We start from the raw sequence: 14,994 nt of genomic DNA, 5'->3' as shown, positions 1-14,994 counted from the left end.
AACACAGTACTTATATAAAGTGCACTATGAGCTGGAGCATTGTCGTCGTGACAGTGCTCTATCGAAACAGTCATTAGAATACAAACTGTTGCACCCCACAGTTTATCAAAGCCCTCTGAATTATTACATAATAACTTAGGATTTCCTTTCGTGATGAATTCCGTCTGAACAAATGCCATTGGTGTGAAAGAAACAAATTTACATTTTCTTCACTTGTGATGTTGACATGGATTCTTTCTTGGGTTACGTGGACAGTAGCGATGCAGGTCCACGAATTGGGGAATATTGTTTTTGGGAAGGCTGCAGTAATAACTTGGGATAGGTGAATGGGGGAGCTTACTCGGGTACAGCGTGGACTCGTGCACAGCACGCGTAGGTTTGTGTTCATTAGGATGGGGTGCCATGATATTTATCGTGACAACAGAGGCTGAATATCGCCAGCTAAGAAATCCTTTCATTTAAAGACATTAAGTATGGCACAATCTCCACAGAAACTTACCTCATATTCACTTTTCTTCTATCACCCTTACCATTGAAGAGGTTACTAAAGCCACTTAAAAGGTCGCTTGTCCTTCTATTCTTCGAAGGGCAAGCGACCATTTTTAAACTTTGTGAACCATTGAAAAGTCTTCGGATCACCAACAGTTGCTAAAAACAGTTTTTGGAGAAGATTAGAGGCGATCTTTCTTGAAAATTATAGTCGTATTCTAACTTATGGAAATCTCGCTGCCCATAGCAGGGCAAAAAATAAGTGGCGGCTCAGAGCCATTCAACAGCGTTAGTACGGAATAGGAAGCTAAGCCTTGAGCCTCATTTTGTTTTCCTCCTTGCTATAGATATAATCTGACCACGATCTGCTTGGGGAAGAAATGTCTCAGGTTAACGGTATGAAAACCAGGCAGATTGCATTCGAAGGTATAAACGACACTTGACATTTCAGTTGAAAGCCAGAATATACCCAGCCAAAACTGGACAATTGGTAAATATACTCTTAATTATTGTACCTAAGTCTTTGGAAACCTAGGGTGCAGTAAAACTTGCAACAAAACGGGAAAGGTTATGTACAAAGTCTCAAAAGGAGAAAAAAAAATTAATTAATCAGCAGTGTTAGTGAACATGCACTCAGACACGTGGAAAAGTTCTCTTCTTCCTGTCCAGTATTAGGCCTAGTGGCCTGTTACGGTCTCTCCATTTTGTAGGGGTCTGTCTCTCCTTCCCCAGGGTGTGTAGTTTAGAATCTCTTTCGGATAGCATCCCTCTTCCATTCTCTGTACATACTAGATCCATCTGTTTCTGTATGAGTCGATAAAATTCAGTACTGAAGTTGTCTCCAGTTCTGACAGGATAGATGTCTTGATTTCTTTTTATGTCAAGTCTGGTATAGCCTGCGGTTCTGCGCATTTCTGCACCAGTCAACTTTCTCCTGTTCTCTTTGCTCACTGTCCATGCCTCAGAGCCATAGGTTAGGATAGGTCTGGCTGTTATGTATTGGTGTCCTTGTTTTCTTATGCATTTAGATTTGAAAATATGGTTTTAGTTATTCCTATGAAATTATATATTTTTTGCTCAATTTCTTTTTCGTAGGACAGGTGGTATCCTAGGTATTTGAAGGTGTTAACTTGTTCAATAATATTATTATAAATGCAGATCTCGCTTCTTATTGGATCTCTTCCTTTAAATGCTATCAGTTTTGTCTTTGAAGTTAATTTCCATATTAAATGATTTTGCTCTTTTGTTTAATGAGAAGATGGCTTTCTACAATGGGTTCTCATTTTCTTTTATTAGAACCTGGTCATCAGCAAAAAGCAGTGTCCATTCTTGCTTTATGGTAATTTTGATGCTTATCTTGGAGGTTTTCCTCCATTCTTTTATAATATGATTTATATATATGTCGAATAGAAGCATGGATAGTACGCACCCCTGTATTATCTCCAATTCAGTCGTTTGTGAGTTTTATTTAGTTTTATTAAGATTTATTTTTTAATGCTGACGAAAATCCACTATTTGATTTATTTCTTTTATTATCAAATTCCCTGTTCAAGTTCTAACTAGTAGTACTGATTTGCTCTGCCAGGTGGTGTGCGATTATGTTACTAAACCTCCTGCGAAATGTCTTTCGCCCTTTGGATAAAACTATTAACTTCGGTGGGTCATTAAATGCGTGGTTGTTAAGGAGAGGCGAACCAGATGTCTGTTACACCCGCGCATAAATTCTCCCTGAAGAGGCTTGTAACAAGATTTAGTACATAAATACTTGCTGTAGTGGGTACTGTAATAAAAGATAATTCTGAATCGATTTTTATGCGGCACTTGTCCATAAAATGCGAAAAAAATAATAAAAGAAAAGAAAAATCTTGTGCTTTCTTGAAGAGGTTATCTCACGAGAACACTCTACAATAAAATTAAACTTTGGTATCCACCTGACATTACCATTAAAAGTATTCTTCGCGATACTGTTAATACACCTCCCTACGCTCTCGTGGGTAGCAATATTGGTAGCACGGTTGGTAGAACCTCCTTTTTCTCCTCACGCTGAATAGAAAAGACCCGAGTTCGAATCCCATCAAGGAAGTGAGGAATTTTCATGGGTCTTCACAATATAGCTGAGTTAGTCGGGCGAGGGTAGCATGTTTTTATTCTCCCGGAAACTTCTCTTTTCGTCCAGAAAACAGCAAATCGATCACAGAACATACACAATTTGCAGACATATTATAACGGCGCAATATTATTATTAGCCATATGATGCACGGAAGCACCATCCAGCTTAGGACCCTGGGTGTGCCAAACAAACCCATACTCACCAGATGTGAGCCCCTAGGGTCGTATATGGCCCAAGTTGCTGATGCGCTTAAAAACCCTACTCGGTGGTAGGGTTTTTAATGTCCGGACATCCCTCCTTTGATAGTTGGTCTATAAATATGCTTGTTGGCTATCGAGGATACAATAGTATTAATGGGAATGTAATATGTTGCGATCGATGGAGTAAACGGATTTCAGCACGGATTGATAATAGGGTGTCACATAAGCAATTGGTCTGTACATGCCATTTAAACTCCAGTGAGTAACCCTACATCTACGATTGGTGGTGGTGGTGCTGGTGCTGAAACCATCACGAAATGAAAACCACCGAACCTGACAGGAGAGCGCTACAGAGAATCGTCCACTTGGAACTATTCAAGTCGGGGTTGTGGCAGCAGACACAAGCTGTCAGTGAGACGATTGAGACACCATTGTAGCACAGTGCGCAGACGCTGTCATTTGCGTTACCAAGGTCTTGTAGCCATCCACAAGCCACTAATCACCCCGACTAATGCCAGATGCCATCTAGCCTGGTAAGTCCTCCGGTTTTTGGCCTTTTGACCAATGGAAAGCTGTGCTTTGGAGTGACAAGTCACAGTACATAGTCTACCAGCCTGATGGTTGTAGCGAATTGTATTATCTAGACAATGAAGTTTGGCTGCGGCAGTGTGCTGGCTTGCGGTTGTTTTTCATGGTTTGGGCTGGGACCATTAGGTTGTTTTTTTTTTTGTCTATCTAGACGTCCTGGACAATAATGCGTTGCTTAAGTTGTGGTAGCATGTTGGAGAAGACCCATTTACTTGAACCTGTATCAGTAGGATAACGGTCCATATCATGCTCGCGTTGTGACGAACTGGTTTGAGGACATGAGCGTCGAAAAGTTACTGTCCAGCCTAGAGCTATTATCTCAGTCCTATAAAGAACTTCTCTGATGAACTGGTTCGTCGGATGTGTGTGAGAGGAGAGCTGCCCCTTCCTCAAAAAGAAAACTGAACTGGCCGCTGTTTTGAAGACCAAATGACTGAAAATATCGGAGGACATTTACAAAAAAAAAAAAAAAAAAAAAAAAATATTGTATTCGGCAACTAAAGGCTATCACAAAAGCTTTCAGCACACCGTATTAGTTTTCCTCTAAATAAAGGTTATTTGTAGTAAGATGTTCAGAAATGTGTATTTTACCAGTGTGTTTATTTGGAATGATGCTGCCGATATTTTGAAATGTTAGTGTATATAAATAAAGACCTTTGTTTATGTATGTATTAGGATCCTGCAGGAGCAAGCAATCAAATGTTGCTTGGTCTTTTCTTTTATTCAGGGTCACTACTGTAGGCAGAAGTCAATTTTCTTTAGAAATGTTAAACTAGAAATTCTTGATAAAATGAAACACATTTTACAAAGTTTTTTTTTTTTTTTTTTTTTAATTATTTGATGTTATTATAGTATCGTTAAGATGTAGGAAGCTCGAGTGTCGTTTACTTTTACGACTTTTTTTCTCAATGTAACCCGTCTAATATTTTGTGTGATCAGTGTACCTATTCGATAAGATAGCCACTCTACAGGTTACTCAACAAAATAATTTTCTCTATTATTACAACAAAGTTAAGAAAGTTATTTGCCTATAGAGCTTTTTCCTAACATTATCCATCAGGTCACATTTAAATTTTATTGCTGTAACCCAGTACACAGTCTTCAAGGAAGATTGATTTACACCAGCACTACCGTTTTAGTCTTAAACAATAAAATACGAAGGGTTTGTTATGCAAACAGTGCCTACATCTGTTTAATTTGTCTTTCAGGATATTAAAGGACCTTGTTCTATTATAGTTTACTTCCTTTAGTATAACTAAGTTTGCTTTTCGCGTTAGAGATAGTGCGCACGTTTCGTGCGATCTATGCATCCCTCGAAATGAAGCTGCAAATTAGATTTGAAGATTCTAACTCTATTATATTTGACAGGAAATCTCTCTTGTGCGCAAATTACTTGTCCCCAATTTGCCTGCAATTTTTTTCCATGTAGAAGAATAGTGCCATGTAATATCGGAAGTTATTTAACATATCGTATGCGATACATTTGATGATCCTACTGCACTACCCTTCGAAAAGTATCGGACCAGTCTTTATTATAGTACTTACTGTCTTTCCCGCGTCATATTCCAGAAATTTTTAATACGTACCTATGCAGAATTCGGTACTATCGTTGGTGCAAAAGGTCCAAATTTCAGGGCTAATATTTATTCTAAATATTAGCCCTGAAATTTTGAAAAGTATGCAAATTTTTGCAATGGGGGTAACTAGGTTGATGAGCTGCGGAATCTGTATTGAACCTGAAACCTTCCCAGAGTCGAATGGAAGTACACTCAAAATTTAGGACTGGACAGACCTTTTCCTTTTCGAGTACTGCTTTCGTAAGCAAGGTGGTACAGGATTATATTGGGTCAAGCTGAACTTCAGAAGCTTACTTTCATTTACATACAGGGTACTTAAGAAAAGATGACATTTTGAATGTCTGTATTTTTTGATGTATTGGGCTGGCATTAGTGAGTTTGGCATTGATTGGTATCATTAAACATGTAAGACATAAGTTTCTTTGTCGGTTAGTGATGCACCCTAGTGGAAATTCTGTAAGTAAGGTGGATTACATTACTGAGCAGCATCTTATGTGTAAAAAGGTTTTGTCACGGTGCAATGTGAGTTTAAAGAGAAATTTAGTTCAGAAAAAATCATCGATTTTAAGGCCAATAAAAAAGCTGGAACAATCTATTTCTGTGTTGTTGGCAAAAGAAGTCCGTAAAGGTGACTGAAAGTCGTTATTTGTAGCTTAAGGGATTCTGTGAAAGGAGTTTCACAGCATTTGAGTTTAACATTAAAATCCACTTTAAACATAGTTCGACAAGGTTTAAAACTATTAAGGGCAGAAGCAACAATCCCTGGCCGACCTTTACAAGAAAGGAGGATTCGCCTTTTGCGATTTAATTTCGTCAATATCCAGGAAACGACGCAACAGCTATTCACTACATATGGTTGACAATGGAAGCGCGTTTCCGTCTACCTCAATGAACAGAATATACGGGGCAGGAGAACTCCCACGCATTCATAGACTCCCTTTTATATGCACGCTGCGTCTCACAATTCACCAACTGGAATCGTCGAACTAGTCTTCCGGGACGCCACAATTAATGGAAAATTACACCTGAAACTCCAGCAAGACCATTTTGTTCTTAGTCTTCAAGGCCTTGGAGTGGATATGGAAGAAACATTTTGCCTAAAAGATGGAGTAAGACCACATACAGTAAATACGGTTCTTCATTTTCTGATCCGAGCAACTCCACTTGTCAAACTCAAGCTGGATGTGATTGCAAACCTCAACGCATCCATTCGGGTTCTGACATCGCAGATTCCTGCGATGTCAGAGGAAAGGAAAGAATTTACCATCAGAACGTGCGTTATATCGGAAACTGAGTCTAATTCCTTCGCGCGAATAGATAGCATCTCACAACCGGAAGGTAACTTCAAGTACCTAAGATCGAAATAATAAAAAAACTGAAAAAAAAAAAAAAAAAAAAAACTTAGCGAAATACCTTCCATCAGTTTTAAGAGTGAACGTATCTGAATACGGATTCGATCGATAACGTCACAGCCTGTCGAGTTAGTTCGCCTAAAGCACAGCACAGAGATTAGTTTTCGACGAGTTGTGCTGCCTCCGGAGAGGAAAGAAGTAATGTGGGGGAGTGGGAAGATCCTCGTAGAACTTTTTTTGCCACCACTGTCTGTCCAATCGATCTCCAGTACGTCTCCGCCCATTAACTGAAAGCGGCCTGCGCAATTTTTATTTTAATTTTTTTTTTCTCACATCCGAACCGAAGATACGGCGAAATCGAATAAAGCTGAAGGATCGTCATAAAAGTGAATAGAATAAGATAGGACAGCGAAAACGGGTAAAAGTAACATTCTAAAGAAGTAATGTTGATTCAGTTATTTAAAAGGGAGTTTTTTTTTTTTTTTTTTTTGGTCTTGCGCTTGACAGTCATCTAGATTTTGAAATCCATTAATAAGCTAAATTCATTCTTATATTTTCAGCCAAATACTTTTTTTTTTTCTCTCTTTAACAAAGTACGACGAGTTATCTCCAAAGTGCAGGTGAACTGACAAATTTAATTATTTTTTTGCAGCATGTTTTCCTTTGTTAACGGTGTCATTTATAATCGATGCAATTAGAACTAATACTATCATAGGTCTATTGCAGTTTAATTTGGACATTATTTGTTAAAAACAAACATTTATAAACAAAACTGAATTTAATTAAAATACAAATAGATGCAAGACCTGAATTAGTTGACCTTTTCAAATGAGATATTTATTATTAATAGGAACCGAGAAAGACACTTAACTTATGCCACGAATATTAATCACAAAGTAAAAACCTCACTTGAGACAGACGATATGAGCAAATTTTAAATCTGTATATAAATGCAATTTAATATTTATCCCACTCACCCTTATTCTTTACTTGTTTTCATCGATATTTACTACTTTTTTGTTTGTTTTAAATAAACTGGCATGGTAACCAAAAATAAAATAACGTATTTTGTTTTCGGACTTACTATTACTAGCCACATGGTGGAAGGAAGCCTGCAGCTTTTGCTGCGTCAGCCAAAAAAATAAAAATAAATAAATTAAATTCTGAGAGAGAAAGAAGAGTGATATCCAGCTCAGGACCCTGGGTGTGCCAAACTCATACACACCAGATATGAGTCCCTGGGGTTCTTGGAACATCATGGCATAAATTGCCAATGCACTATAATAAAAATCAAATCACAATGTAAAATGGCGAGCGTAAACATGGTGCAGAACGAATTATGAATAATTGATAAGTCCATCACCCCCCCCCCACACACACATATCAATGCATATTTCTTATGTACCTTAAATAGAATGAAAAGTTCCCTAATTTTATGTTTTTATTTAGTCAAAATGCATTCAATATAACTTTCATTATCTCATGAATAAATTATTTTATTAGCCAAAATAAATGACTTCATCGCTCAATTATTTCTTTGCAGACGACGCTGCTCACGTGCTTCAAGCGTAAATCTTCACACCCGATGGTACTGAAAGTATTGTTGTCAGTGTCAGCTGTTGTTATGGTAACCATATTAATTTACTGTATAATACGACAAAGTTTGTATTAGTTCTTGTCTGCTGACTTATCTTGCACTTCATATTGAATGTTTGTAATGTCTGGCCAATAAAAGAAAAAAGAAATCTAAATTTTGTTTTGTTTTTTTTCCTCTTTATTTAAGAAATGACTGGTGATTTTTATTGATTAGTTAATTCAAGGTATGTGACACAAACCTCAAGAAAATCGGGTCATTTATTTTCTTTATTACTTAAGCTTCCTTGGACTGATGATCATAATGAGGATAATGAAAATAAATATGAAACAGCGAGTTTATCAACTCTAAGACTTTCAGAGGGAGTGTTGTGCGCGTAACTGAAGGCTGCTGCTTAGTTTTCAGATTTGTTATGCAAGACAGATGACTTATAGCTTAGGAGTGGTCGGCCCTTTTCTGCAGCAAGTCACATTGCGTCGCGTGCCACCTAGTGACAGATCCAGAAGCTACTGGAATCGATATCCTCCCTCCACTAGCGATTCTCACCTGATGCTACCAAATATTTTTGTGAATTATGTAAAGAAATTTTATGCTCAGCTTTAATAAAAAAATAATTTAATCGAGGTCAACGAACGAGGTTCGTCCTCATGGAATCTGTGCTGTGAGATCACTAGTTCTCCTACTTACCTGTACTGAATTAACGCTGAAAGGTTATAACTATGAGCCAGTAAATCAGGTTCCCATCACACTGAAACTTGGATCATAATTTCTGGCTATAAAAGTGTAATTTTAAATGTCAATGCATCCAAAACCTTTTTGGGTCCAACGCACCATTCAGTGTCAAAAAATAATTCGACAGCCCCCATGTAGAATATTGTAATTATTGTTCCCCCCTCTTTGTTTCTTATCTAAATTGAACGATACAACTTGTGTTTAGGACTAGGAAAGATGTGCATTACTAGGCTCACGCTTTACGAAGACCTATTTTGACATCTATTGGGCCACTTCTTAGTTTGATTAAAAAGAACGTGTCCAGAGTTAACTGACCCCAATGCACGAAGCAGATGAAAAATTAATGTAACGTAATTTTTTTTAAAAGTTATTAATAACTGTATTTTAACCAATCAATATATACAGCGAAAGGAAATTTGAACGAAAAAAACAATGTTGGTATGATGCCAAAATCTATTTTGTAATGGGCCTGGATGTCAAGTGATTTTTCAGTGAGTGAGCAATAAATAGTGATCTATAGAGCTTCCTTTGAATACATATTGCTGTTTATTTTTGATATTTAGTGACTTTTTACTTTCTTCCGAAGAGCTTTGTTTTCAAGTAGTAATCGAAGGCAGGGAAAGGAAATCCACCTTTCTTTTTATTTTACTAACTTCATTAATCTAATACTCTCTTGGTTACCTTAGTGGCACTGCTCAGTGGTGCCGGAAACCTTGGCAGAAAAGTCCTCGCCAAGGGCCAAAAGAAGCAAACATTGACTATACCAACACTCCACATTATGGATCCACGAACTGATCTCACTTGACAAGACAACAGGACTATCAGAACCCTTGTGCTGCCAAAACAACTGGTTACACTTTCTCTTCCTACGATTACTGACTGAAAGCCGATTAGCAGCCTTTCTCCATTTCTAATCTAGAAATGCTGGTTGTCCACCAAAAATGGTCCAATGACTTAAATCAGATTATTTTCTTGTTAAAACCACACATCAATTTTGATTAGACTTGTCCTCTTGCTCAGACTACTGCTGAGGGTGCATAAATTCAAACTGAGGAAGGATGGTTGCAGGATAGATGTGCAGAGGTTTGCCTTCAACCAACGGGTGGTTGGTTGTTGGAACAAAGTTCCATCTGTTGTGGAAGTAGGTAGTTTGAGTAAACGCAAGGAAGAGCTAAACAAATCTGGGAAGTTTTTTTTTTTTTTTTTTTGTTCATGCTTTATTAGTTTGCTTTCTCACATCATATGCCACTACTACTGTTATTGTGGGTTGGTAGGATCACTGTCCTTGACGCAATGGGTGGAAAAGACTGGAGTTAGAGTTCCGTTGATGATGCGAGGAATTTTTATGGGCTTTTTCACAACGTGGCTAAGTTAGTCAATCCAAGCAAGATGAGCATGGTTTTTCCTGTGGAAACTCTGGTTTGTCATCCAGCAAAAAGAAAATAGACCCCAGAACATACACAATTTACAGATAATATACATGGAACAATATATGGCCTTAGTCGCTGATCATCCTAAAACATACACAACTACACCGAAAGGACAGAATTTATGGGATACCTGGTTCCTGGGCAACATGACAGTTGCCCCTCTCGCTAGTGGACAAACCTACTGCTTGGCAGGTATATAGGTATACTGCATTCACATAGACAGTAATTCGATGTCAGTAGGGATAAACATCGTGAGTTAAGACTTTGAAAATTGTGATCGTGGGTGCCCAACACATAGGTCACTCTATCGCAGGTGGTACAGAAATTTCGGTATCTCCCATTTGACAGTATCCAGAGTGTATCAGGAATATGCCGTTTCCAGAATAACATTTCATCATGGAGAGCACTGTGGGGAGAGAAAGGTGGTGTATGAGCATGGCTGTCAATGTCCTGCATTGTTTTAGCCTACCAGAGAGCGACAGTGGCACAAATCACTGCCGACTTCAATGAGGCAGGTTCCAGAAACATCTCCCTCAAGACCATCAGGTGATCATTAGCTGCAATAGGTTATGGGAGCTGCTGACCCACCAGATTCCCATTGCTAATAAGACATAGAACTCTACACCTCAACTGGGTGAAAGAACATCAGCACTGGACCTTGGAGATTAGAAATGGGTCTACTTGTCTGATCAGTCTAGTTATTTCGAGCAGATGGGAGGGGCGTATCTGGTGGAAACCACACAAAGCTATGCACCCGTCATGTCAATAAGGAACTGTTTAGGCAGGTGGATGGTCAGTAATGGTTTGGGCGTGTTCAACTGGCACACGTTGGGCCTCTGATATGTTTAGATGCATCTCTGAATGGTTCAGGTTACATCTCCATCCTTGCAGACCATCTGCATCCCTTTATGGTCATTGTGCACCTACAGGTTAATGGACTCTTCCAGAGGGGATTTTTCATCCTTTTCAGAAAATTATTGGATATGAGAAAAATTCCATGCAGAATGGAAAACTTCAAGTGTAATAAAAGAGGCAACAGAAAACTCAATTATAATTGAGTTTGTCAGAAAAAGTGGTGATCAGCAGATACTTAGAAAACATATTGCACTGAGATTTGAAACTGGACACCACAGGAATTATGAAATGAATTAAGAAGATAAATGTAGTCATTCTGTCTGTCTTGGTCATAATGACTGCAATGTCCCCAACAAGTTTCTACCATTGATTTCCTGACTCTATTCCCTCATGTTTATCATTCTGCCACTAGTTCTTGGCTGTCTTTATGCATGTTGCAGCATAGCTACCATTCTCATAAGAGTTCAAGAAGCAATACATAAACTTACATGTCTACAGTATAGTGGCTTTTATTATTTTTTTCTCTATGCAACTGTAGAAGGAAGAGAAGTTTCATTTGTTTGTATACAGAGTACTTTGAATGCCAGAAGGTGTATCAGCTATTCTACTTAATCATTATGGAAATATCTAGTTCATTAACATATGATTTAATGTGATACTTTCAAGAGCATAACCCTGATGTTAAGTGATCATTACTGGTACGAATAGTTTACCTATCCTGGGGAGGGGAAACTGGTAACTTATGTATCAGTAAAGCATATTATGCTATATTCTATACTTTCCTAAATCTAATATAGAATTAGAAAATTAATGTATGGAACTATTTTTTGCAATAGCTGTAATATTTTTGGAAATACTTCAGCTAGTTTATAGTAGTAAACAGCTGATGTTTTGCTCCACTTCATTAAAAGCAATCACAGATGCACAAAGAGAAGGCATGTTGGCTTTGTATTAAATCAGCATCCTAGATCATGTCAGAGGTATTCTATGGAAGTCAGGTCAGAACTGTCTTGTCAATCAGTGCAGACGGTCTGCAAGAGTAGCTCATGGTGTCTTGTCAATGATATACAGGAATTTTTCTAGCAGGGATAAGGAGGTGATTATTCCCTTGTATAAGGCAATGGTCAGGCCACACCTTGAGTACTGTATACAGGTCTGGAGGCCTCATTTCAAGAAGGATGTAGAGCTGTTGGAACGAGTACAGAGAAGGGCAACAAGATTAGTGAATGGAACAAAGGGTTGCTCTTACAAAGAAAGGCTTAAGTTTTGCAAATTACAATGTCTGGAGACCAGGCACCTGAAAGGTGATCTGATTGAGGTGTATAAAGCTTTGAATGGTTTGAGCATGCTCAATGCTGATGAGATTCTTCCTCTTGCTCAGAATAATCACCTGAGAGGGCATAAATTCAAATTGAGGAAAGACAGATGTAGGATAGATGTGCGGAAGTTTGCCTTTAGCCAGCGGTAGTTGGTTGGTGGAACAGATTTCCATCCTTTGTTGTGGAAGTTGATAGCCTAAATAAATTTAAGGCTGGACTGGACTGGACGGGTATTTGGAACGAACAGAGGGGTGAAATGGGAGAATTTTTTTTGGTTGATGCTGCATAAGCTTGTTTTCTTGCATGATGTGCCTATGCTAATCACAGCGTTCTGAAACAGGTGCTTGCAAGTTTGGATTCATGCACTTTAACATGCTGACATAGTATGATCCAATTCCACAGAATTGCCACAGTGTGGGTGTATTGTGGAATGTCTAAATTGTCAATGTATGGAATGGTTCTGAGGGATTAAATATTACAACTAATTTCTTAGTCCAAACTAAGAAGCTATCCCACACCATATTCCCTTCTGTTGAATTTCACTTTTGAGGTAATGTGCCTAACACTCACAAAAGCCACATTTGACTGTCTGGTCTGAAGAACATGTAATGCAATTCTTTTCACCTTTGGAGCACTTTCCTTGACAGTCTGTGAATAACTGGCAGTACCCACTCCAAGCAATGTTTTGTGAACTGTAGCACCTCAGTCACATAGCTCATTACAGCTACACCTGTTAATGCTTGCACTTAGGTTCTTATTGGAATAATGTAACTACCCTCTTCTGGGAATGCCAATCTATTTACATTCTACCTGGACCAATATGAAGTGGCTCTCTAGTAGAAAAGTTACCAAAGCACCTTCATGATGCTTTTTGCCCAAAAAAAAAAAAAAAAAAGTCACTTTCCCATCTTTAGCATCTGTACTATTCTTGATGCAATCCCTGAAGTTTCATAAATCAGGTGCTGCAGACCCAGTCCCATTTGCAGGTTCTTGTGTTTCATCAATTTTGAGGTTGAGCATACATTTTAGATATTCCTGCAATCTGAGAAAGTGAATGATGATGATATAGGCAGACTTGTGCTGGTTTCTTTGAATCTGAACTGCACTGCACTGAGATATATTGGATGCTCTTGTCACCAGAAATGTCATTAAGTCATTGCTGCTGTAAACTTTGACAAACACAGAGGAATGTGACACTTTTCCCATTATAATTCTGAAGTAGTAGAATTTTCCTCCATACTTTGAGTAGTGGCATGTAATTTATTCTCAGGCTGTAGAAATCTTGTTGCCATTTGACTATCCCTTCATATTATCTACATTATACAAATATAAGAGAAACTGATGCTGTTACCAATGGCAAAATATGCCTTTTAGGATCTACCCACATATATATCAAAACATATTTGAGGCATAACAATGATGGTTACCTCTTGGTTTGTTTTGAGCCTGCATCAATGAAAAGCAGTGAAACTTTGTCACTTGTGCTACTCAAACCATGAGAGAAGTTCAGTAAATGACTGTGGAACTGGTGAAATTCATGGCCATGACATTTTGTGACAATAAGCTGTGAAAGAGAATGGGCCTGTGGCACTGGTTTTGCAAAAGAAAAATACAATAGAATCAATGGAACTAAATGAATTTTAATACGGTAAAGAAGCTATTGGGGTAATGAACCCCTTCCTCAGCTAAGTACATACACACAGAAATGTAAACATAACATAAAACGTTAAGAATGGAATAAACTAAATAAGCAGTGTGTGTGCTGAGATTGCTAGGAGAGCATGCACGTGAACGTGAGAGTATTCAATCACTTACTATGTCAGATCAGGTGATTGTTGTTGGTACCTAGCATGTTTATGGGATGACTGCCAGCATTTGTTGCGCTTTAACACTACAGACCCCAAAATTGGGTATAGTTTTGTACCTCTACTGCGATTTAAAACTTTGTGACAGCTAAATACGTTTAGGGACTCTAACCATAGGCAGTGATAGTAGTGCTGAGATTGATCGATCACCTCGCTGTTACAGCTGGAATTGAGGTTATGTTGAGTTGACCAGAAATGCTCTGTGAGTGCAGAGTGTGCAGAGTCACCTAGTGGATGGACCTATCATGTACCACGAGGTGGTCCTGGAGTCTTATGGAGCTTTGTAATGGCAGAAGTTTGTGATCTCTGGTCTCAAGAGTAAAAACATCCATCGACCCTCTCTTTAGCATTAGCATTAGTAGAGGCATTTGATGCAAGAAAGCAAGCTTATGCAGCATCAGCCAAAAAAAAAAAAAAAAAACCCACGTCCACTTCACCCCCCTGTTCGTTCAAAATACCTGTCCAGCTGAGCCTTAAACTTATTTAGGCTATCAACCTCCACCACAAGGGATGGAAGTCTGTTCCACCAACCAACCACCCGCTGGCTAAAGGCAAATTTCTGCACGTCTATCCTACATCTGTCTTTCCTCAATTTGAATTTATGCCCTCTCAGGTGATTTTTCTGAGCTAGAGGAAGAATCCCATCAGCATTGAGCATGCTTAAACCATTCAAGGCTTTATACACCTCTATCAGATCACCTCGCTGGTGCCTAGTCTCCAGACACTGTAATTTGCAAAACTTAAGCCTTTCTTCGTAAGAGCACCCCTTTGTTCCATTCACTAATCTGGTTGCCCTTCTCTGTACTCGTTCCAGCAGCTCTACATCCTTCTTGAAATGAGGCCTCCAGACCTGTATACAGTACTCTAGGTGTGGCCTGACCAT

At 38.5% G+C, this 14,994-nt stretch overlaps 1 protein-coding gene across 1 annotated transcript in view; it reads left to right on the top strand.

Annotated features, from left to right (window-relative positions):
- The window catches only part of LOC150084227 (bcl-2-related ovarian killer protein homolog B-like), a 77,925-nt gene extending 69,888 nt beyond the window's left edge, over positions 1-8,037 (top strand). The window contains exon 2 of the mRNA XM_090375118.1: positions 7,860-8,037. Within this exon, the coding sequence (XP_090231244.1) occupies positions 7,860-7,988 (129 nt within the window). The 3' untranslated portion in view covers positions 7,989-8,037. The remainder of the gene's footprint in view (positions 1-7,859) is intronic.
- Positions 8,038-14,994: the final 6,957 nt, after the last annotated feature.

The sequence above is a fragment of the Mastigoproctus giganteus genome, chromosome 6, assembly GCF_048544385.1.
Source record: "Mastigoproctus giganteus isolate SK-2022 chromosome 6, ASM4854438v1, whole genome shotgun sequence".
NCBI lineage: Eukaryota > Metazoa > Arthropoda > Arachnida > Uropygi > Thelyphonidae > Mastigoproctus > Mastigoproctus giganteus.
Note: the sequence above shows the minus strand (reverse complement) of the source record. Positions and strands in the feature narration are given on the sequence as shown.